The 24,732-nt window shown below is 42.9% G+C and overlaps 1 protein-coding gene across 1 annotated transcript; it reads right to left on the reverse strand.

The window, feature by feature from the left end:
* Positions 1 to 592: 592 nt before the first annotated feature.
* PCK1 (phosphoenolpyruvate carboxykinase 1) lies at positions 593 to 20,119 on the reverse strand. Its single transcript, XM_033914179.1, has 10 exons — positions 19,925 to 20,119; positions 17,245 to 17,497; positions 14,671 to 14,852; positions 13,522 to 13,725; positions 13,230 to 13,417; positions 7,092 to 7,254; positions 6,737 to 6,961; positions 5,682 to 5,813; positions 2,952 to 3,047; positions 593 to 1,560 (listed from the first exon to the last, which is right to left on the reverse strand). Exons 2-10 carry the CDS (start codon positions 17,466 to 17,468, stop codon positions 1,106 to 1,108), a joined length of 1,869 nt encoding a protein of 622 aa, XP_033770070.1. The 5' UTR covers positions 17,469 to 17,497; positions 19,925 to 20,119; the 3' UTR covers positions 593 to 1,105.
* Between the last annotated feature and the right edge of the window lie 4,613 nt (positions 20,120 to 24,732).

A 24,732-nucleotide genomic window follows, 5' to 3' on the forward strand; every position in this document is an offset into this window, starting at 1 on the left:
TGAGTAAATCAAGGAAAATTTTTGTTGTTTACCTGCAATTACATCGCTTTCTTTCCCAGAGATAAATTTAAAAAAAAAAAAAAAATTGGCATCGATATGTGAACATTTCTTAAGAAAGAACTGAATATTTCATGGGGTGTCCTAATTTTTTTCACTTGACTGTATATATTTGCGTTATTAGAGATCTTTTGAAACGAACATGTCACTCTCGCAAGATGTGGTCCTAAATCTTTGCACAAGTGAAGTGTTATTTATTGTAAAAGGTCACTTGTGTGTGGGGGGAGGGGGGAGATGTTTTCAAACTCAGGAGATCTCTCCCTTCATGGATATAATCCAAGGGCTCCTTTGACAAAGGTGCGCGAGGGCCTTAACACGAGCAATAGCGCGCGTTAAATTCCCAAGCGTGCTAGCCGCTACTGCCTCCTTTTCAGCAGGCGGTAGATTTTCAGCTACCGCGCGTCATAGCGCGCAGTAATTTTGTGCGTTGGCTAAAAACTCTAGCGCATCTTCGTAAAAGGAGCCCCCAAGTGTTTTACTACTAGAGTAGAAGACAGAAAAATCTGTAAAAGAAAAACAGCAAAGACCAAAGATGCCCACAGTTCAATAAAAACATTTATTACTTTATACAAAAATTGGAAGTTACAGCAAATGAAATGAATAGAATAGAAAAATAATTTAAAATACATATTATTGATGAACGATAACATTTTCTTTAATTTCAGGTTAGCAATCTTTCTAAAGAAAATGCTTCACGAAATAATATATATATATATAAATAATAGTGCTGCAATCTCTCGCAAGTGCATTCTCTCTCTCTCCTTCTGAAATAAAATAACTACATAATATAAGAATAATTATGTGCACTCAGATTAAAGCTAAAAACCTGATATATTGCATCTACAGTACTCCATGCTCCATTTGAAGCACTCCTTAATTCTCTTAAATGGAAGTATGAATTAATTTCTCTTGGATGGCAGCTCCCTATTTCTCATTGCCTAGTTTTGCCGCTGCATTTTGGCAATTCCAAGAGATAAGATGTTTCTCCCCTCATTTTTGGCACACAAAAAAAGTCCTGGAACTCGTTAATAAACCTCTCTTATCATCCTCATAACTGTTTTATCCTCTGTTCTAAAGCACGTAGTTCTCTTTCTATTTCATAAGGAAGGTCTGCATTGACCTGTTCGTCGAAATATTTTTTAATGTCTTCCACCTCCTCTTGCCAAAATTCTTTTGAAATGTCAAACAGCTCTTTCATATTGACATCTCCTAAGCCCTTCAGATTTAAGGCTGTGTCAGTAGGGATGAAGCCTATGGGGGTCTGCCTAGCACAATGCTGACCGTTGATCCGATTGAACATCCATTCCAGCACACGTGAATTCTCTCCATAGCCAGGCCAGAGGAACCTGCCTCGTGAGTCCTTGCGGAACCAGTTGACATGGAAGATCCTGGGCAGCTTGGCAGATGGGAGATGCTCCATGCTGAGCCAGTGGGCCAGATAGCGTCCAAAGTTGTAGCCAAAAAAAGGCCGCATGGCAAAGGGGTCGTGCATAATGATTTTGCCTGTCAAATAAAAACAAGGTATAAATATGCGCCCTCGAGATTGATACATTATGTTCCATCTGCCTAATATGAGCGTGTTGATTTGTTAATTATTATGTTGGGGTTCTCTCTGAGCCGATCCGTCAAGATTATAATAGCATTTTTCAGGAATGCGCATAGAATGTTATGGAGTCCACGTGGAATTTCACGAAATGCTACGGATATTATTAGGTGGTGATTCTCTCTGAGTTGATCAATCAAGATTATAATAGCACTAGATTCAAGAATGCTCATGGAATATTATGGAAAAGCTGTATCATTATTTTGCCTCAAAACTGGAGCATCTTTTGCCTTAGATAAGTACAAGTAATCAGCTGCATAGCGAGGATAGGAGGTGCCGGGAGCAATGGCGTCCCCTCTGTGCCCTCCTCTCCCCCCCATTCCTTCCTGTCCCCCACTCCACACTCTCGCTCTCCCTTCCCCCTACGTACCTCTGTAAATCTTTGCCAGGATGAGTAGCTTCTCCAGCATGCCGCTCGTGCCAGCGTTGGGTTTCCCTCTGACATCACGTCCTGGCCCTGCAACCCGGAAGTAATTCAGAGGGGAACCAGGCTGGCGCAAGCAACAGGCATGAGAAGTGGCTCGCACTGGCGAAGATCTACAGAGGGTGAGAGATGGCGTGAGCGTGGCGGGGTGGAGAGGTGCCGGCGCCCAGGATGGTCCGCCCTCCCACCATACTACGCCACTGCACATAGTCCACTGTATGAAAGTGTCAAGTCATGATTGACTTTTGGGGGCCTTCACTTGTGTGACTTTTTTTTTTAAGCAGGCTGTTAGCAAAGTGATTTGCTACTGGCTTTCCTAAACTAAACTAAACCTTAAGTTTATATACCGCATCATCTTCACGGAAGTAGAGCTCGGCACGGTTTACAAGAACTTAAAAATGAGAAAGGGTAGGAAAAGGTTTACATAAGTTTATAAATCGAGTGGAAAAGTAAGGGAAAAGAAATTACATGTTAGAGAAGAGCCAGGTTTTTAGTTGCTTGCGGAATAAATGGAGGGAGCTCAGGTTCCGCAGCGGGATAGTAAGGTCATTCCAGAAACCTGTGATTTTGAAAAGAAGTGATTTTCCCAGTTTACCTGCGTGGAGAATACCATGTAGGGAGGGGAAGGATAGTTTTAATTTATGGGCGGTCCTGGTGGAGTCAGGGCACGAGGAGTTGAAAGAAAGTGGGATTAGGGAAGGAAGGATGCCGTGAATAATCTTAAAAGCCAGGCAAGAGCATTTCCTAGTCATATTTAATTCTGTCCCCTTAGCTCTATGTTACAAGAGCCCCATAGTTTCATGTAAAAAACAAGCAACATTCATCATCAAATATTTACAGTGCTTTAAGCCACCAAAACTAACTTACCTTTGTGTTCAGCTGCTGCTGTCGCTTCAGACCTCATTGCTGCCCCCATAAAAACTCCATGTTGCCAGCTGAATGCTTCATATACCAAGGGCACACCTACCAATAAAAAGAATGCACGGATCATTAAATATATGAGCATTTCACAAGCTTGGAGTTTAGGCACTTTTAGAGGACATGGAAATAAGTCCTATTTTCAGCCTGCTGCCGGTCTCCAAAATAATTATAGAATTGTTCTAAATAACTAACACTGTATACGTGGGGCTGCTGAAAAGTTCTCAGCCCAACCAGCAAAGTCGGGGGGCAGTCTCCATCGAGGGCTATTACGCTTAGTCCAGCAATTTCCCACTTTTTTCGTTAAGAACATAAGAGATGCTGCTGCTGGGTAAGACCAGTGGTCCATCGCGCCCAGCAGTCCGCTCGCGCGGATGGAACAAAAAAAAAAGGAAAATCAATGGACTAAGTTTATAGCCCTCAATGGAGACAGTATATCAGGTCATTACTGAAAAGTACTTATCCCTTTGCACTATATGACTAGTGCTGGTGCGAGGTGTGTGCAATCACGGAATTTATCTGAATACCGGTAACAGTCATCTTAAGTTCAGGGCTGGTGTTAGGGGTAGGCAAAGAGGGCAATTGCCCAGAGCCCCCATGTTACAGGGGACTCCAGACCTGCCTGAAGTTGAAAGATGAACAGCCTGCAAGCGAGCTATGGGACCCCTCTCCCTAGTGTTTGCCCTGGGCCACATTATGTCTAGCACCAGCCCTGCCTAAGTTATCTGGATAAGCTATCCGAATAGTAGACCATTGCCATTATCCAGATAAGCTCCACCGTTGACTGCTTTATCCGGATATTCAATACCGTCCGCTATCTAGAAAGTGGCATAGAATATCTAGAAATGTTTTGACTGAAATAGCGGGCTTAAAAAAAAAAATGCCAACAGCAGCCGCTAAATGTTGACCTGTGTTTTTGAAGTTTTGAGGGTCAAGAGAGAAAATCGGAGAGACCTCTACAGATAGCATGATTGAAGTGATTTATGACATAAAGGATGCGGGGGACTTTCAATAATAAACTGTAAAGTTATACTTGAAGTTTTAAGTCCATACCAAACAGCTTGGTTTCCAAATACCAGATGCCACCATAATTTGGTTTGAATTTCAAGTGTTTATGTGGCTGAATATTTATGTTTAAATTTATCCATTTGACAATAATGTCTTAAAGTTGGCAGGCTGGTTATTTGCAAACTAGTAAATAATGAGATAATGTTGTAAAAAACGACAAAAAATTGGTACTAGACTGGGCCAGCTGCAGCCTCCACCTTCCACTCAATGCCAGGTCGGCTACCATGACCAGGCAAAATCTCATAAAACATCTCCAGGACACCAGGCTTTTACATGACCATATTTATTCACCTTATTTTATTTATTTGGATTTTATTAACTGCCTTTTCATGAAGAGATTCACCCAAAGTGGTGAATAGTAATCAGGTACTCAAGTATTTTTCCTATTTGTCTTAGCAGGTTCATACCTGGAGCAATGGAGAGTTAATTGACTTGCCCAGCTCTAACCACTAGGCCACCTTCTCTTCCATTATGGACTTATGTGCATGGTTTTAGGCAGCTGTAAATCCTCTTAAGAGCAGGCAGATCACATACCCGTATTTTTCGCTCCATAAGACGCACTTCCCCCTCCCCCAAAAGTGGATGGAAATGTAGGGGCATCTTATGGAGCGAATATTCCCCCCCCCCCCCCGGCGATACCTTTTTTAAAATTCTGTCAGTCCAGAGCTGTATCGGCAGAAGCTTTCCGCGCTCCTGCCCCTCCCTCGCTGGACAGCTGCCTCCTCCTCTTGCGGCAGAGCAGTGCACAAGGCAGGCACAAGCTTTTCACGCTCCTGCCTGGTCCCGCGCCGCTCCCTGAATGGCTGCAGTCAGTTCTCATGCCATTCAGGGAGCGGTGCGGGACCAGGCAGGAGTGTGAAAAGCTCGTGCCTGCCTTTAGCGCCACTCTGCTGCAAGAGGAGGAGGCAGCCATCCAGCGAGGGTGGGGCAAGAGTGCGGAATGCTCCTGCCGATACAGCACTGGACCGACAGAATTTTAAGAAAGTATCACCTTGTGGGGGCTGCCTACCATTAGACCTGCCTACCAGTGCTGGACTGACAGAATCAAAAAAAAGGGGGGGGGGCTGCCTGCCTACCTACCTACCACTAGACCCGCCCTGTGCCCTGTATCCTGTCCAGGCCTACGACTAGACTACCAGCGGGGGGACAGGGTACAGAGCAGGGAGGTGGGACAGGTATACCATCTGGTTCAAAATTTTTTTTGTCTTAGTTTTTCCTCCTCTACACTAGGTGCATCTTATGGTCAGGTGCATCTTATAGAGCAAAAAATACAGTACCATACTTTTCCATGCATAAGTTCTGACAAAGCTTTTTAAAATTCCCCCACCCAAAAAAAAAAAAAATTTCTAGCTGCTCAACCATTGCCTTATAAAGGAATAGGTTAGAAAACATTTTCTTTTGCATAAGAGCTCAAAGGGAGAACAGTCATTCTGCAAATACTATAAAACCCTCTAAGGTGTGTATTAATGTTGAGATAATCATACTTTATGGATCATTTTTTTATTATTATTACTGCAATGTTTTGCTCTGACAGACAGTGCAGGGTGCATATACTATTGAATTACTTCAAATAATTTTCCAGCATCTAAAATATTTAACTAGTTTTCTTACCAACAGGTCTACGTCCCCCGAAGATGATGCCCTCAATGGGCACTCCTTCTGGAGATTCCCATGCAGGGTCAATGATTGGGCATTGGTTGGCTGGAGTACAGAATCGAGAATTGGGGTGGGCACAAGGTTCCTCTGAAAGGATCAAGTTGTCTTGTTAGTGATTGAGTCCCTCAGATACATAGCTGAAACTATATATACCAACAATACCAGACTTTACAGTCTACGGCCCAGAAATATCAAAGAAGAGACAAGTTAATCTAATCATGTGTTTTTTAATGAATTATGGGCAGACTGGATGGACCGTTCAAGTCTTTATCTGCCATCATTTACTATTTTATTATGGGGTCCTTTTACTAAGGGCGCAAAACACAGGGGAAACAAATCCAAAGAAAACAGAATAATAAAAACAAGTGGAATTGTCCAATAAAAGGTGCAATAAATAAAGATGTCTTTCAACTCATCTGGACAAACAGGTCATCCTTTATTCTTCCAAAAATACTCGACCCGACATGTACATGTTTCGGCCCTACGGCCTGCGTCAGGAGTCTTGAGGATCTTTGGGTATAAGTAACCACGAGTATGGACCACTCTAAAGTGCTGTATATATCAAAACGCCGTCGTCTGAAAGCTTACTGTAAAGTGATGATTTCAGACGACGGCGTTTTGATATATACAGCACTTTAGAGTGGTCCATACTCGTGGTTACTTATACCCAAAGATCCTCAAGACTCCTGACGCAGGCCGTAGGGCCGAAACATGTACATGTCGGGTCGAGTATTTTTGGAAGAATAAAGGATGACCTATTTGTCCAGATGAGTTGAAAGACATCTTTATTTATTGCACCTTTTATTGGACAATTCCACTTGTTTTTATTATTATATTGTCCTTTTACTAAGGTGCACAAGCGCTAAACGCTAACGTATCCATTATATTCTAATATGTTAATATTTAGTGTGCGTTAAAACGGCTAGCACGCCTTAGTGAAAGAGGGGGAATGTTACTATCAAAAGGCAAAAGAAGAGCCCATATGGTATTTTCATGCTTTCCCCTCTTACCATTTTCAGGTGTCCACTCCTTGTTTCTCCATGATGTCAGCGTAACCCCTGAAGCAAGTGGCTCATCAATGCCCTCCCAGTAGACCCCACCATCGCTTGTTTCCGCCACGTTGGTGAAGATGGTGTTCTTCTGGATGGTTTTCATAGCATTGGGGTTTGTTTTGACTGAGGTCCCTGGTGCAACCCCAAAAAAGCCATTTTCGGGATTAATAGCCCTTAGGTTCCCTGAAATTAAATCACGCAAAATTTACATAAGTGGGATCCGAGTTCATGCTGTGTACAATATACACTGTGACTAGACTGTTTAACAATCTCACATTAGTGTTGCATTCTTAAAACAGGCAAGATAGGTTACCTTGCTCGTCAAACTTCATCCAGGCAATATCGTCTCCCACACATTCAATTTTCCATCCGGGCAGCGTTGGGTTCATCATAGCCAAATTTGTTTTCCCGCAGGCACTTGGGAAGGCAGCTGCAAAGTACTTCTTTACCCCTTCAGGGTTTGTGATCCCCAATATCTATTGAACAGGAAATCATTCTCACTTTTCAAAATAATGAGAACCATTAAAAGCATGACTGCTAAAGCAAAGTTATTTTATTATGGTTATAAAGATATTTAAGTGTTTTGATTATGATTTATTTTTAATTTGTTTGTAATTATGTTTGGTTTTTGATTTTATTATGTATACGATTTTGTAACCTGTTCTGGGTATTATAAGGAGGATGGGATAAATATTAAACTGTGGATGGTGGTCACGTGACGCTATGAGCCGCTGAGGACGTGTCTTACATCGGCTCTGGGCCCCAATCCACTAAATTCAACTTCAACGAGTGAATTCTTCATCCTGGCCGGGTCTCCTGGAAGTGCCCAACATCGGGCATCTATGGACCAATATCTGACCCGGTCGCAGGAGACGGCGCGATCAAAAACAGTGCGCGCTGGAAAACAAAAATCGATCTCGGGCTTGGCCAAAATGGCGGCCGCATCGGGAACGGCGGTGTCGGACACAGCCCTGACTGAAATTAAGACGGCGGTGGCCCAGGTGCTGGGTCCGCAGCTAGAGGCATTGGCTAACAAAATGACCCGCCTGGAACAATTGCTAACAGATACAGCGGCCCGCACAACGGATCTAGAACAACGGGTGTCTGCAGCGGAGGATAATATAAATTCACATGAAATGGATATAGCTGCACTACAAGAAACAGTGCATCGGCAGGCTGAAAAAATTGATGACCTGGAAAATAGGTCGCGACGCAGTAACCTACGCTTTCTGGGTGTCCCAGAACTGATCCCTGACGCGAGATTGCCTGCAGAGCTGGAAGGCTGGCTTGAAATGGAATTCCCGGATGCTATGGAATCCAGCTCTCTATGTTTGGAAAGGGCCCATCGCTTGGGAACAAGGCCTGCTCAGGATGCCAGACCACGAGTGGTGATAGCTAAGTTCCTGAACTACAGACATAAAGCGGCAATATTGCGCCAGTACCGGGCTAAGAAAGATACCTTGATGATGCGAGGATCAGCTATTCGTATTAGCCAGGATTACTCGACGGCCCTTACTGATAAGCAAAAGGGATTTTATCCTCTATGTAAGCGTCTGGTGGAACTTAAACAGCGATTTTTGTTTCTCTACCCAGCTATATTGAAGATTCAACATGAGGGTGCTTGGCACTCTTTTTCAGTGGCCTCTGAAGCAGCTGACTACATCAACACTCACCTGAGCTCTCCGGGAGACCCTCCTTGAAGATCCTAATATGTAACTGTATTGGTTTTTGGCTAGGATGAACTTCATAGATTTATTCTAGTATATGTTTCTGTGTTGAAGCTTTCATTTAAGTAAAGTACGTTCTGGTTTGTTAGACGGATTGGGGTTCCGTTAGTGTCTTTCCGGGCCTCTTGCATATTCCACAAGGGATATGCTATTTGGGAGATTTGGGAATGTGGGGGGTCGGATTGGGGACTGTGGGATGGGATGGGAACAGCCTTGGGGGAAAAATTTTGTTTCAGTTTTGTTTTTCTTTTGGGTCAGTTTAAGTATTTTCTTACTGTATTTGAATCTGCTTCTGCTGCAATATAATTGGTACTATGCGATATACGCTTGGGTGAGGCTGGGCACCTGGGCATGGTTTTGGGATATAATCGTCAACATGCGTACTATATTGGGTGCCCATGGGAGATAGCACACTTCGAATTGTCTCTTGGAATGTTGCTGGTATAACTTCACCAGTAAAAAGGTCCAAAATCCTGCAACAATTGAAACACCACAAGGCTGATTTGGCCTGTTTACAAGAGACTAAATTAACTGCTGAAGAACATGAGAAATTGAAGCGGGGATGGGTTGGCTCTGTTTTTTATGCATCCTCCTCGGGTAAGCGGGCTGGAGTTTGTTTGCTGATTCGCAAGGGTTTGAAGTGTGCTGTCACCTCTTGCCATCAAGATGCTCAGGGTAGGTCTTTACTATTACATATCACCTTACAGGGTACAGACTTCAGATTACTGATTACATATGGGCCTAACATTTACTCATCAACTTACCTTAATTCTTTGATTACTCTAGGACTTCAGGACACTTCTGTTCCTCTTCTGGTGGTTGGGGATTTAAATCAGGTCCTGGATGCTTCTCTTGACCACACTGGTCCATCTAGGTCTCCAACTGCATCTGATACTAAGGGGCTACCCTTTTTGTGTAAATCGCTGGGCATGGTAGATCCCTGGCGTCTACTTCACCCGTTTGAACGGGACTATACTCATCAATCTCGAGCTCATGGAACCTTTTCCCGTCTGGACTATATACTGATATCTGAATCATTATTCTCTCGAGTAACTGAGGCAACTATAGGTCCATTAGCCATTTCCGATCATTGTCCTATTTGGTTGGATGTGTCCTGGAGTGCTCCCCCTTCGGGGTGCTTCCGGTGGCGATTTCCTTCCTACCTGAAAGATGATCCTTCCTTTCAAGCATATTTGCATTCTTGTTGGGAGGACTTCTTGAAGACTAATGGACAACATGTACCCACACCGGATCTCTTTTGGGATACGGCCAAAGCAGTACTTAGAGGGGCGATAATTTCTTATGTAACAGCTCGCCGCAAAAGAATCTCCAACGGTATTATTAGACTAGAGAAACAATATTCACAACTGAAAGCCCGATACATCCAAACTCCTTCTCGCTTGCTTCGTGAGGACATGCATTCAGCACAAGTAGCTTTGAATGCTTTGTTACATGATTGGGTCAAGCGTTCGCTATTTTACAGAAAATACAGGTTTTATCGTTTTGGGAATAGAACCGGTAAATTGTTAGCCACGCTGACTAAGAACTGGCAGGACGATCGCTATATCTCCCGGGTTAAAACAGGATCTCATTCTTACCATACTAAACCAGCGGACATTGCTGAGGCATTTTATCAACACTTTTCTAAATTCTATGCTAGTCCTACTACTTCTATGGGCCCAGATGTCCTCGATTATTTGGAGGACGTGGGCATGCCTAGATTCACAGACCTGCAGAGATCAGTGTTGAATGGACCTATTCAAGGCACAGAGATCCAGAAAGCAATCAAACATTTACGCTCTTATACTGCCCCAGGGCCAGACGGGTTTTCCACTGAATTTTATAAACTGATGTCTTTGCAGGTGTGTGAATCTCTTCTGGGATACTACATAGTAGCATTGGAGAAAGGATCCTTTCCATCCCATGCCAACACAGCTACTATAACTTTGCTCCCTAAACCGGGTAAACCTAAAGATGAGGTTGATTCGTATCGTCCTATATCCCTCCTTAACGTAGATATAAAAATATTGGCTCGTTTATTGGCTAACAGATTGACTCCTCTCTTACCACATGTAATATCTCATACACAGGCCGGATTCGTCCAGGGCCGACACTCGGTGGTGAATGTTCGGAGGGTACTGTTGGCAATGTCCAGAGCCCAACTTGCATCTACGCCGGGAATTCTGGTCAGTCTAGACGCTGCAAAAGCATTTGACCAAGTAAATTGGTCTTATCTTTTTAAGGTGTTGGAATACATGGGAGTGGGGGGCTGGTTCTGGTCATCTTTGCGGGTGTTATACTCTTCACCAACAGCTTCACTCTTAGTAAATGGTATAATGACACGAACATTTCAAGTAGGTTGGGGAACTCGTCAGGGATGCCCTTTGTCCCCACTCCTTTTTCTTCTTTACCTAGACCCTCTTTTACGTACCATATTGAGGGACGATGTTATAGTAGGGTTGATGGAGGGCTCTTCTCAACTACGAGTGCTAGCTTTCGCAGACGACATCCTACTCACACTAGCTCAGCCACATCGTTCTCTGATGCGTGCTTTAGAAATCCTGGATGAATTCCACTTATATTCTGGACTGACGTTGAATAAACAGAAATCACTGGTACTTCCTCTACAGCCCTCACTTTGCGATTCTTGGCCAGGCCCCTTTCCTCTAGTTTGGGCTCCATCTTCCATTCGATATCTGGGTATCCTCATACCAAGAGAATTAACTACACTCTATTCACTTAATGTTTTGCCATTGCTCTCCCGAACTGAACAACGATTGCAGGCCTGGAGATCCTATCCATTGACACTAATGGGCAGGATTGCTTTGTATAACATGATGATGATCCCACAATGGCTCTATGTTTTACAAACTTTGCCCATTTTTTTGTTACGTAAACATCTCCGGCAACATCACCGTTCATTGTCCCGATTCTTATGGGGGGGTAAGAGATCCCGGATCACTCTACACAATTTATCTTTACCTACCTCTCAAGGGGGTCTGGGTCTATTACATTTGGGGAGGTTTAATGAGGCTTGCTTGATCCGGCATTTGAATGACTGGTTCTGTGGTACATCCTACTTTTCGGCCACGGAGGTGGAATGTTTAGCATTCGCCCCCTACCACTTTAGTTACCTATTTCATGCTCGTTGCCTTCCCGAATGGGAGGACAATTATGGTGATATGTTTCTCCTTCCCCTGTGTAGGCTTTGGAAGACTCTCTGCCAGCGATTGGCCATTAGATATGATACAACCCCAAGTCTCCCGGTGGCTGGTAATGGAGACTTTCTCCCGGGTATGGATTTGGGTGCCCAGGCTTGGTGGACTGGGAGGGGATTATATTATTTGTTTCATGTATTACAATCTAATGGAAAACTACAGTCTTTTCAAACGTTATGTGACTCTTCTATTCTAAAGCCTGCTGACTGGTTCAAATATAAACAGTTACATCATTATATCAGTACCTTGTTGGGTCCCGCATTGAGTGGTGCCATCCAGGACAAATTGTCAGAAGCCTTTTGTTTAACTGCTCAGGAACCCATACCATTACGCTCCCATCACCGATTTCTGCAGGACTTGGCCGGAGAATTGGACTTTGCTTCATTGGCCTCCAAATGGACTCAAGACTTGCGGATTACCATATCGGTGGAAATGCTAAAACGGAGTTTTTCAATGGGTATGAAACTATTGATATCTGTAGCAGAAAAGGAACGATATTACAAGTTTCTGGTCCGGGCATATTTTGCCCCAGTCCGAGCTTTTCGGGCACATGTAAGTACTACTGATTGTTGCCCGAAGTGTGCGGCCCCGAGAGCTTCTTTGGGCCATATGTTTTGGCTGTGTCCGGGCATACAGGCTTACTGGAAACGTGTTTGTTTGCATATTCAATCCATCTGGAACTGTACCTGGCAGCCTACAAACACATATTTATTTACATTAAAACTTACTTTGATGCCCATCCGTCCAGGTGCTGCGGCATTTGTCCAAAAGGCTATCTTCATGGGACTTAAGACTATTCTTCAATGCTGGCTGTCTCCGCACACTCCAACTGTTTCCCATTGGCGCACACAAATGATCCAGTTGGCAGGCTATGAACGTTTGTCCATTGCGGACATGAACTCTAAATCTGGTTCCTTATATTTACGTTGCTGGATGCCCTTTTGTTCTACACTAACACCGGTAGTATGCAGTAGATTGTTGAATTGACCTGAACCCAGTCTGAGGCTGTTCTCATGGGAGGGTGGGTGGTAAAGTGGGAGAATGGGGGGTGGGGGGTGGATTTTTTGGGTTATGGAGTTGCTGATTGGGTAACCGGTTTGATGGACGGGTTGATCTTGTGTCTGTTCTGTATATGAAAACCTAATAAAAAGATTTAAATATAAACTGTGGATGGGCAGACTAGATGGGCCATTTGGCCTTTATCTGCCATCATGTTTCTATGTTTCTATATTTACAGCTTTAATAACACTATAACAGTGTCTTGATTTTTTCTGACACTGCCATCTTTGGCAAAGTCATATTTATTTTATATTAAATTATTTTAGTAATGAATTACAATAAGTGTAGCAATGACAAAATACTTATTAGAAGCTATTACAGTATGTAAATTCCTGGCAATAATCACAGTAACTACATAGCAGAAGAACAGATGCCTTAAGACTCCTTGAGCCTTTTGGATTTTTCTAATTCATTTAACCCAATGACGACCATTCTATCTGGTCTTACCAGCATGTGTTCAGCGAGCCAGCCTTCCTCCTTCGCAATTCTACTGGCAATCCTGAGAGCAAAACATTTTTTCCCCAGCAAAGAGTTTCCACCGTAGCCACTGCCAAATGAAATTATTTCTCTGCGATCGGGAATGTGAGCGATGAGCGTCAAATCTGGATTGCAAGGCCAGTTGTTCACTAAAGAATCTGAGAAACAAGAGTAGAACAATCAAGAACGGCGGCTCCTTCGCTTCATCCAGGTTTGAAGGCAAGCAGAGGGGAAAGGACATGAGAACTGAACAGTAACTTACCTTTCAGTGGTAGGGGACACCCAACAGAATGAAGACACTTTACAAACTCCCCGTCACCCAGTGACTCTAGGACAGCTGTTCCCATTCGAGTCATGATCCTCATACTGGCTACCACATAAGGTGAATCTGTCAACTGAATCCCAATCTTGGACAGCGGAGAACCAATAGGCCCCATGCTGAAGGGAATAACATACATAGTACGCCCTATAACATAGAAGCAATCAGATATATTAATGAGATATGTAATACAGGGAAAATATACTCCCTCCTTTACTAAAGTGTAGCGTGGGTTGGAGCAGTTACTGCTGCTGCCGGAGCTAAAACCCACGCTATGCATTAGTAAAGGAGGAGGATAGTGACAGATTTAGCAAGGGGATATAGGTATTTTGTCCTACACATATTTGTGCCTCTAGTAAGAGGCACAAATCATCAGTGTAGGAGTCATAATGTGTCATTATGATCATTAACAATGTTATGAATAATCATCAATATCAGTCTCATCATTCATGGTAAGTGAAGCATAACATTCCCCCTCTTTTACTAAGGCGTGTTAGCCGTTTTAGCGCGCACAAAACACTAATGCGTCCATGGAATAGAGCGTTTAGCACGTGCTAATATTTAGGGCTCCTTTTACTAAGGTGCGCTAGCGTTTTTAGCGCACACAGGAAATGACCGCGCACTACGCTTCTAGAACTGATGCCAGCTCAATGCTGGCGTTAAGGTCTAGTGCGCGCGGCAATGTAGCACGCGCTATTCCCCGCATTAAAGCCCTAGCGCACCTTAGTAAAAGGAGCCCTTAGTGTGCGCTAAAACGGCTAGCGTGCCTTAGTAAAATGACCCCATATTAGTTACAGTTACAATTAGGACCCCATATTAATTACAATTATAAGGAAACAGCTATGAAAGGTGAGGAAATGCATTCTAGAAAAGCAGTCCCTTTGTTACTTTTTAATGTCTTAGACTCTGACTCTTTGCACCTGTTATTCCCATGATATCTTTATGCCCCAGTGCTCTCATATCCAACAAATTGCAAAGTGCAGCAATCTAAACAGCAGTGACAAAGGGGCTATGGATCCTCCAGCTCTGAAGACTGACGTTGATTAATGCCATTGTGCCATATTTTGAGCAAAGCTCTTCATTCTTCCTTACCTTTCATGCAGCCTGGAAATCTAGCCTTGAAAGCTTTCTCAAAGTCATCCTCGCACATCCAGCGCCCCAGCTGGCTCACACCAGTTTTAGTCGTTGGCACGGTGTCTCTTTGCTCTTGAGTGATGATGACAGTTTTGCTCTCAATCCTTGCCACATCTCGAGGGTCAGTCAGAGCTAGCCAGCTGTTAAAAAACCCAACAAAGAATATCAAGCATTAGACTATGTTGTCTGGTAATTGTAGTATCAGACTTTACTGGACCTACCTCACTTTACTGGACATAAAAGTTGGCGTCACCTGTTGAATTGCTTGGGATGACCACCTTCCACTGAACTATTTTATCTGTTGACATGCTGTTCAAATTTCTTGTTACATTGAAGTGTTACAATTTAGTGGACTATATATGATGTGAAATAAATAAAAATTATCCAAGACTGTTGGTGTGCATGAGCATTTGAGAACATAAGAACATAAGAAGCGCCATCTCCGGATCAGACCTTCGGTCCATCAAGTCCGGCGATCCGCACACGCGGAGGCCCCGCCAGGTATACACCTGGTTTATTTATAGCCACCATATCTTTATATGCCTTTCTCAAGGAGCTATGCATCTAGTTTGCTTTTGAAGCCTGGGACTGTCGATTCCGCAATAATCTCCCCTGGGAGAGTATTCCAGATGTCCACCACTCTCTGTGTGAAGCAGAACTTCCTGACATTAGTCCTGAACTTGTCCCCCCTTAGCTTCATTTCATGTCCTCTTGTCCGTGTCAAATTGGACAATGTAAATAATCTTCTCTGCTCTATTTTGTCGATTCCTTTCAGTATTTTGAAGGTCTCGATCATATCCCCCCGCAGTCTCCTTTTCTCAAGGGAGAACAATCCCAGTGTTTTAAGTCGATCCTCATATACCAGTTTCTCCATACCCTTCACTAGTTTAGTTGCTCGTCTCTGCACCCTCTCCAGCAGTTTTATATCCTTCTTTAGGTAGGGAGACCAATGTTGGACGCAGTATTCCAAGTGAGGTCTGACCATTGCCCTATAAAGCGGCATTATTACTTTCTCCGATCTACTCGAGATTCCTTTCTTTATCATGCCCAACATTCTATTTGCCTTCTTTGCCGCTGCCGCGCATTGTGCCGACGGCTTCAGGGTCCTATCTATCAGTACACCCAGGTCTCTTTCTTGTTCACTTTTTCCCAGAGTTGCACCTGTCATTTTGTACTCGTATTCCTTATTCTTACTGCCTAAATGCATTACCTTGCATTTCTCCACGTTGAACCTCATTTGCCATTTCTCCGCCCATTTTTCTAACCGACACAAATCGCTCTGGAGTTCCTCACTATCCTCCTGCGATCTGATTGCCCGGCAGAGTTTTGTGTCGTCTGCAAACTTGATGATCTCACTGGATGTTCCGTTTTCTAAGTCATTGATATAAATATTAAAAAGGATCGGCCCAAGTACCGAGCCCTGGGGTACACCACTAGTCACTTTCTCCCAGTCAGAGAACTTCCCATTTATGCCCACTCTCTGCTTTCGGTTTTCCAGCCATTTGCCTATCCATCTTTGTATATCTCCCTCTATGCCATGGCTTTGTAGTTTCCTGAGAAGTCTTTCGTGTGGAACTTTGTCGAACGCTTTCTGGAAATCCAAATATATTATGTCCACCGGCTTTCCACTATCAATTTGCTCGTTCACGGTCTCAAAGAATTGGAGTAAATTCGTCAAACACGATTTCCCTTTCCTGAATCCATGTTGACTGGGTTTCATCAAGTCGTGAGGTCATACATGACGTCAGATTTGGTTATTTCCTATCTTGGCCCCTGAAAAGTGTCCCATCCCTACAAAGAGCCCACTTTTCTCCAGAACTTCTATGGACATTAGAGCTCTATACAGCTGAGGATGCTGAGAAACTTATCAGCATACCATGATGGAATGGAAGACCTTCTAGCCTGGACAAGAACATCTTTTTGCAAGATTGCTTGCAAAGCTGGTGCAAGGGCATCGAGCACCCTAGGGAACTTTCAGACTTGCATACCCCCTTCCCAATGAACTTGCAGGCCCCAAATCTGCTCCCCTTCATAAGGACTTAATGTTTATTCCCTTCCTGCAAATGAAGGTAAACATTGATGATTGAATTTGTGTAGACATTTTGTTTGATTGCAGGTGCTCTTTTCTGCCCCCCAAAATATTCTGCCCAAGGCAACTAGCTAGTCTTAAAAAAACAGCATAGAGAGGGACACAGCACACTGAGAGAAATCCAACAAAAAAAGCACATAGGGCCTCAATGAACAGAGGCTTATCTTTATTGACCCAACCCGTGTTTCGGCATAGAACAGTGTTTGTGAAATGAAGTACAAAATGACAAATCTTGGCTGTTATGCCATTGCGCAAATTCAGTCACAACGTACCGTGTCAAGTGGTAAGGTACGTTGTGACGGAATTTGCGCATTTGAGAAATTTTATTAAACTTTTTGAGGGGTTGAGTCTGCTGCTCTTTAGTAATGGTCATCAAAGGCAACCTAATGAAATTATGTAATCGCTGGCCTTTTCACTTCCCCTTCAGGCTACTGATCACTTACCAGTTCTCATACTTGGTCAGCTTTTTTATCATGCCAAGGTCCTCCATCAAGTTCAATATCTTCTTGTTCTCCTCATCTGAGCCATTGCAAATGTGGATGCTTTCGGGCTGACAGAGTGCGGCACTGCTTTGGACGAAATCTCTCACTTCTGAAGTCAGGCTATTCAGATCTCCCTGAACCACTTTGCCAGTAACTTTGAGTCCGGTTTGAATCTGGGGTGGCATTTTTGGTGCCTATGAACAGTCTCAGCAACCTGCAAGCAAATGGTTTACTCTTTAACAGATATCTTCTGTTAGGATGTGTTGCACCATATTATATATATAATTCGGGGCTCATAATCAAAACTTAAACACGTCTAAAAACCCGCCCAAGTCGGCACTTGGACAACCTAAAAGACAGATCATCCAAGTGCCGATAATCAAACCTATTTTTGGGACATATCAAGGGACTTTTTAGGCCTCTGAATACTGCTGTGTGCCCAGAGCTGAAAGGGACATATATGGAGGAATGGTTTGGGGCGGGATGTGGACCAAACTAGACTTAGTTGTCCTTCAGGGATAATTTAATGTTTGGACAGAACTTATACATTGTGAGTTAGATGATGCAAAAACAGGTATTAGTGCCCATAATGTATCCAAAGTGACCAGATAACTACTGCAGAGACAAAGTAAAGACCTATACACACTCCCCCCAGTGTTCACTGACCCTTCACAGCCCCACAAACTCCCCCACAAACTTTGGAATAAAAATGTACATATCTGTCTCCAGAACATCAGCAACTAGTATAGGAAAGCCTAGTACAGCTGCAGACAGGTCTCTTAAACAGCCTGGGGGGTGGGCTAGTGAACCATAGAGAGGAGGACCCAGGCCTATAAGCCACTCTAACCACTACATGTGGGTGGAACATGTGCATCCACCAAAACCCCCCAAACCCTACTATAATGCCACATAGGTGGCACCTGCAGCCATAAGGGCTACTGGGGGTTGTAGACAGGTGGGTATAGTGGGTTTTGGGGGTGTTTGGGGGGTTCACCATAACCTATAAGGGAGTTCTGGTAGGATGTTTAGGTGGCACCCTTTCTGTGAAGTTCACAGCAGTGCCATGTAAGGTAACCCACTGCTCTGTTGCCATGTCTGGGTGGCCAGTCCATCACAATGCTGGCCCCCTCCCATGTCCAAAAGATCTTGTTCTTGGAGTTTGGGGCTTGAACAAAATTTGGGTCGAGAATGTGGTATAAAGATAGATGACCTAGCGGTCTGGATGAACAATAGCCAGGGCGTCCAGATAGGCGATTCTCAAAAAATATATATTTTAGATGTATTTTTTGAAAACAGACATTTTCCTACCGCCTCGAACTATCATGGCTTTGGCGGTATGTAAAAATAAAATAATAATTATTATTATTATTACTGCCGACTTTGGGCATTTAGCACTATATGACTGAATCGGACTTACAAATCAACTACTCAACAATCAATTTTTCCAAAGACCCTTCACTCAAATACTTTCATAGATATGGTATTGGTCTCTATGGATAATTCTCTGTACATTTAAAGAACATTTCATAGACCTCGGCAGTACCTTCTGTATATAATAAACTTTCCTCTACACAGAATAATGGCATTATTCTGTGTAGAGGAAAGTTTATTATATACAGAAGGTACTGCCGAGGTCTATGAAATGTTCTTTAAATGTACAGAGAATTATCCATAGAGACCAATACTGAATTGGACTTAGACATATCTTTTGATTATGCCCCTCCATGTATATATATATAATATATACAGTATATAATATGTATATATATATATATATATATATATAATAGGGCTGCACATATATATATATAACAGGGCTGCACATCAATTAATCGTGATTAATTGCAATTAAAATTTTTAATCTCATAAAGTGCCCCCCTCATATTTCCTTCTTTACTCGTACAGTGGCAAATATTCCCCCTCTTTTACTAATGCATAGGACAGGTTTTTGCGCCGGCAGCAGCGGTAACTGTTCTGCCGCTCATGAACATCGGAGCAGTTACCGCTGCTGCCGGCGCTAAAACCCATGCTATGCGTTAGTAAAAGAGAGGGGATAGACAGCAGAAGTAAATTCCCAGAACCGCCATGTTGTAATTACTAAAATGAAAATTAACCATTTTTCTTACCTTTGATGCCTGGCGATTTTATTTTTCTAATCATTTTGTTCCATCTTTAAAATCAGCAGGCAACAAAGGTAAGAAAAATGGTTAATTTTCATTTTAGTAATTAAAACATGGCGGTTTTGAGAATTTACTTCTATATTTGCCACTGTATGAGTACAGAAGGAAATATGAGAGGCGCAACGCTTTATACGATTAAAAATTTTAATCGCAATTAATCAACGTGCAGCCCTAATATATAAATATATCACATGATATTGTCAAAAGAAGAAAGTTCTAGAGAAAATTTAATGACCTCTGTAGAAGAAACTTTTGTCATCTCAAAATGTTTTGCAGAACATTGTCTCCAGATCATTTTATGTTGGTCCAATGAAACTTGCCACAACTTTGCAAAGCCTCCCTTTATCCCCTGAACTTACACTGTTGCCAGAAAGGTACTGTACCAGAGTTTACTGGAGCATAAATAAGTCAGAGAAAGCAGAACAAGGAAAACACTCATTTTTTCATATGGGTTTACTTACAAATTTTGCTTCTGAGTCTGAGTCTTAGGATAATGACTTTCACACTGGTTTCTTCAAGTTTTCTTCTTATGCTTGTTTTGATTCTCTGGAGTATTTCCCCTCTTCTTCCATTTCTAAGGAGGATGCAGCTTTCTTAAATACTCTTCAGAAGGTATGGTCTACCCAGCCAGCAGGGGTGACAGAGGCTTGTCCTGTACATCACCAAGTCAGGCCGGCCCCCTTGGAGTAAAGCCATCAAAAACTTTTATCACAAACGATTTGCGAAAATAAAGCCCTTAAATGGCTAATCATTTAACAAATTATTGATTGCTAAGTACATACAAAGAAGGTTTTCAGCCTGCTGAATATGCCGAATGAAGCGCTTGCATAACCTGTTGGTTAGGTAAACTTTGACCTACTTCAGTTCTGATGAAAGCGAGCTAGGTTATTTCTTTACACATGGTACACACACTGAGCTCACTGGAACAGTTGGCAGATTGCTTTGTTTTCAGACAAGGGTAATGATACAAGAAGCAACTGCACAGTGACCGAATTGAATGTGCATGCTGCAATCAGTTGGTTGTATGTCGGGGGCTCGTCCGAGGTGTGTTTACTCACCTTGGAAAGGTTCCCTTGCTGTGGGATAAAGTGCAATTTGGAACAGCAAGGCAAGCTCTTTCCAAGAGATTCATCCTTTCACGGTCACACTGGACTTTTTTCTTTTCAGGAGGGACAGCAAGGCACAAGTTCTTAGCTGACAGTTACATAGAAACATAGAAATAGACGGCAGATAAGGGCCACAGCCCATCTAGTCTGCCCACCCTAATGACCCTCCCCTACCTTTGCTTAGTGAATAGAACCCACATGTCCATCCCATTTGGCCTTAAAATCAGGCACGCTGCTGGCCTCAATCACCTGCAGTGGAAGACTATTCCAACGATCAACCACCCTTTCATTGAAAAAGAATTTCCTGGTGTCACCTCGTAGTTTCCCGCCTCTGATTTTCCAGTTGGTAGGACAATTCAGGGGCTTCAGATAAATATGGATCATTTATGTTTTGATTTAATTCTTTCTGTCCCCCTATGCACATGTACCAAGCTTAAATGGTCCATCCCAAGGATGATGGCTCCTATAGAGAACTCTAAGCAATGTGAGGTTGTCAACACTTTCTCTAAGTATCCCTAGGCAACAGAGGGTTAAATGGCTTCATTAATTTTTAAGCTGGGGCCACTTTGGATTCTAATGAGCTGAAGGTGAGCCGCCAAATATTTTCCAATGCAGGGCTATAACACTGCTGACCAGTGTGTGTCAATGACATCCATCCCCCACCAGCTCACCTTCAAACTTCAAACTCATCGTCAAACCTCAGGATTGGCATTCTCTTTCGTCTATGCCTTGTCCTTCAAGCAAGTGGCTCCCCCACCCCAATCCACCTTCCCCCTTTTTATGGTGAGCCTGTGTAGAGAGGCAGAGCAGCAGGAAAAAACCAAGAAAGACAATGGAGGCTGCCCGGTCTTGCATAGAAAGACATAAGGCTCCTTTTACGAAGCCACGTTAGCGGTTTAACGCGCGTAATAGCATGTGCTAAACCGCCGGACGCGCTAGCCACTACCGCCTCCTCTTGAGCAGGCAGTAGTTTTTCGGCTAGCGCAGGGGTTAGCACCTGAAAAAACGTCACAGTGCAATAAAGCCGCTAACGCAGTTTCGTAAAAGGAGCCCATAGTTATAAGGAGCCAGTGTGGGATTTGAACCCGGACTTGCAAGTCCTCAGTCCACTGCTCTAATCTTTAGGCTACTCCTCTGGCCATGTATTGCCATGCTGGTTTGGATAAAAATATTCCGAGATTCACATGTGTAACAGAGGCACCTAAAATCCTCCTGATAACCTTTATTGCTTTTGTATGTAAATATCTAAATTACTTAAATTAACTGTAGTGAATCTCTTTTAAAAAAATCAGATGGGCACTAGCTTCCTAATTCTATTAAAAAACCATATAACAAGGAGACATCTTATTGTTGGAGTATATTGCAATGTTTGGAGAACATTGGGGTTGCATGACAAAATACACAGAGTGGGCTATTTGCTCACCACTGAACTCTGAAGGGTTAAGATGCTAATGTCCTACAGTTAAATCTAATCTAGGATTTATGAGTCGCTCTATACCTGAAAAGGTTCAAGGCGACATACAAGCCAAAGGAAATACAGTAAAACCTTGGATTGCAAGAAACTTGGTTTGCAAGTGTTTTGTAAGACAAGCAAAACATTTACATAAATTTTAACTTGATATACAAGCAATGTCTTGCAATACGAATACATACAGTATACACGCATCACATCATCACAACTGAGCCGATGGCTCTTCTCTCTCTGATGCTACAGGAGTATGGTGACTGTTCTAAACGAACGAGGTCTTGCAAAACGAGTACATATAGTATTTTGTATTAAAGGTTTTTAGGTTGTGGAACGAATCGTCTGAGTTTCCATTATTTCTTATAGGGAAATTTGCTTTGATATACGAGTCTCTTGGATTACAAGCATGTTTTCGGAACAAATTATGCTCATAAACCAAGGTTTTACTGTATTTTGTATTAAAGGTTTTTGGGTTGTGGAACGAATCGTCTGAATTTCCATTATTTCCTATGGGAAAATTTGCTTTGATATACGAATGCTTTGGATTACAAGCATGCTTCTGGAACGAATTATGCTGACATACCAAGATTTTACTGTACAACTCTAGGGAATAGCTAGGAGGAGAGTTAGAAGAGAGGAGGCAGAAGCTTTATAACATAAAATGCGTGAAGTATGAGGTTATCATTGCATATATAACATTTTCTATCCATTGTCAACGGAATGTATTGTCCCAACGAGGAGAGCTTTTAGTTTCTTCCTAAATTTAAGGGGGATGAGTGAAGGCTTGTCATGGTAATAACACCCCACCCCCAGATATTCAGCACTCCTGGCTGGTGAAATGACATTTAGCCACAAATATTCAGTGGGAGCTAGCTACATTTAGTGGACAAATCGAACCACATAAATAATAACAGGCCTTTCTTTGACTGCTATTAACTTAAAGGAAAGAGAATTTGGGACTTGCAAACTGCCTTTTTGTAGTTACAAAACCACACTCAAAGTGGTTTACATATAGGTACTTCACCATTTTCCCTATCTGTCCCTGTGGGCTCACAATCTATCTAATGTACCTGGGGCAGTGGAGGATTAAGTGACATCCTTAGGATCACAAGGAGTGGTACAGGGTTTGAACCTAAAGTTTCAGGGTGCTGAGGCTGTAGTTCTAACCATTGCAAAACACTCTCCCCCTTACTGGCCGCTGCTAACTATTCACTTAGCCAGTTAAGTTAGAGCTAGCCAAAGGCCCCCCCCCCCCCCTACCTAGATATTCAACACCAGTTGCTAGAAATGGCCTGGCACTTTGTCCGGGTTTTGAAAAGCTTCTTCTTTGGGACCACATCAGGAGGGCAACCGTGCACGGGCAGATGCAGCGCGGTGACTCCATCGCAATTGCAGTATATAAGCTGTTATTATTATTATTATTAAAAGGAAGTTAATAAATCCACATAAAAATAAATCAGAGCTAGCCTATAGCCTTGTTGTCCTGGGTAGGCCCATGTTTGGTCTCAGAAGCTAAGCAGACTCAGGCCTGGCTTGTACCTGGATGGGAGACCACTGGGGAATGCCAGGTGCTATAGGCTGTAGGCCAGGGCCCCATGTTGGGCAAGAGCAACACACTGCACAGGAGAAGGCAGTGGTGAACCACTCCTGTACTCTGTCTTGAAACATTACAGGGAGGATTCCTCATTGTGCATGCAGCCATGGGTCAGTTGTCAACTCAAAGGCACACACAGTCTTCTCTACATTCACGCATGGCAGCAGTGTGTAAAAGCAAGCACCCAGTCACAGAACTGTCCTTTATGGCATTTGTTCTATTCTCTGCGAATGAGAACAAAAAGGACATATTTATTTATATCCAAATTTGATGAAAGTGAGTAATAAATAATAAATATTCAATGTGAATGCTCCACTATTTAAATAGCCACAGGTTTTCTTTAGGTAGGGCATCAATGCTCAAACCTCCTCCATCAATATCATTGGCAAAAAAACTTCCGAAGAGAATGTGCAAACTACCACATTCAACTCTTAATGCAGGACTGAAATAGCTATCGCTCCTAATTGTGAGGGAACAAATGATATTTGAATATTAGCCATATTTATTTATATACATTTGCTCGACTGTGCTTGAGATAAGGCTAATCAAGGCGGCTACAATAATAACAGATACAATAATGATAATCCCTTCTGCAGTTAGGATCAGGCCTGTAGCAGAGAGCCTAGAAAAAAAAAACCCAAAAGTGGTTAAGATGCTTAGAAAATAACTCTAGGAATAAACAGAGTGAAGCTAGGAACATCATAAACTGACAGCACACGAAACAGATAAAGCCCTGCCTCCCCTGAAGGCAAATATCTCTTAGGCTTGTTTTTCATGCATATTATCCTGAACGCTGGGTTGAAGGGGTGGGGACAGGGTTGGTTACCAGAGATATAAACAACCGTTAACTTTCAACCTTTGAGCAATGAAATCCTTCTAAATTTATGTAGATAATAATCAACTTTTTTTTTTTTTTGCATTGCAGATGTAACCAAGAGCAGTGTCGATGACAGAAGAGAGATTCTATAGCCTCAGGCTGCCCCTAACCATTTGCTTCAGGTACTAGCCAGGCCTGACTCTGCCTAGCTTCTGATAGCAAGGCTGGGCCTACCCAGGGCAGCAAGGCTATAGGCTAGCTCTGATTAATTTTTTTGTGGATTTATT

This window comes from Geotrypetes seraphini, chromosome 11 (assembly GCF_902459505.1).
Source record: "Geotrypetes seraphini chromosome 11, aGeoSer1.1, whole genome shotgun sequence".
Classification (NCBI taxonomy): Eukaryota; Metazoa; Chordata; class Amphibia; order Gymnophiona; family Dermophiidae; genus Geotrypetes; species Geotrypetes seraphini.

What these genes read in the sequence shown, in the direction of transcription:
- PCK1 (XM_033914179.1), bottom strand. Translation starts at nt 17,468, where the DNA reads ATGCCACCCCAGATTCAAACCGGACTCAAAGTTACTGGCAAAGTGGTT. An exon ending in GGCTCGCTGAACACATGCTG is followed by an intron (nt 7,255 to 13,229) that starts GTAAGACCAGAT and finishes CCTGTTCAATAG; the next exon opens with ATATTGGGGATCACAAACCC. An exon ending in CGGGGGACGTAGACCTGTTG is followed by an intron (nt 3,048 to 5,681) that starts GTAAGAAAACTA and finishes TTTTATTGGTAG; the next exon opens with GTGTGCCCTTGGTATATGAA.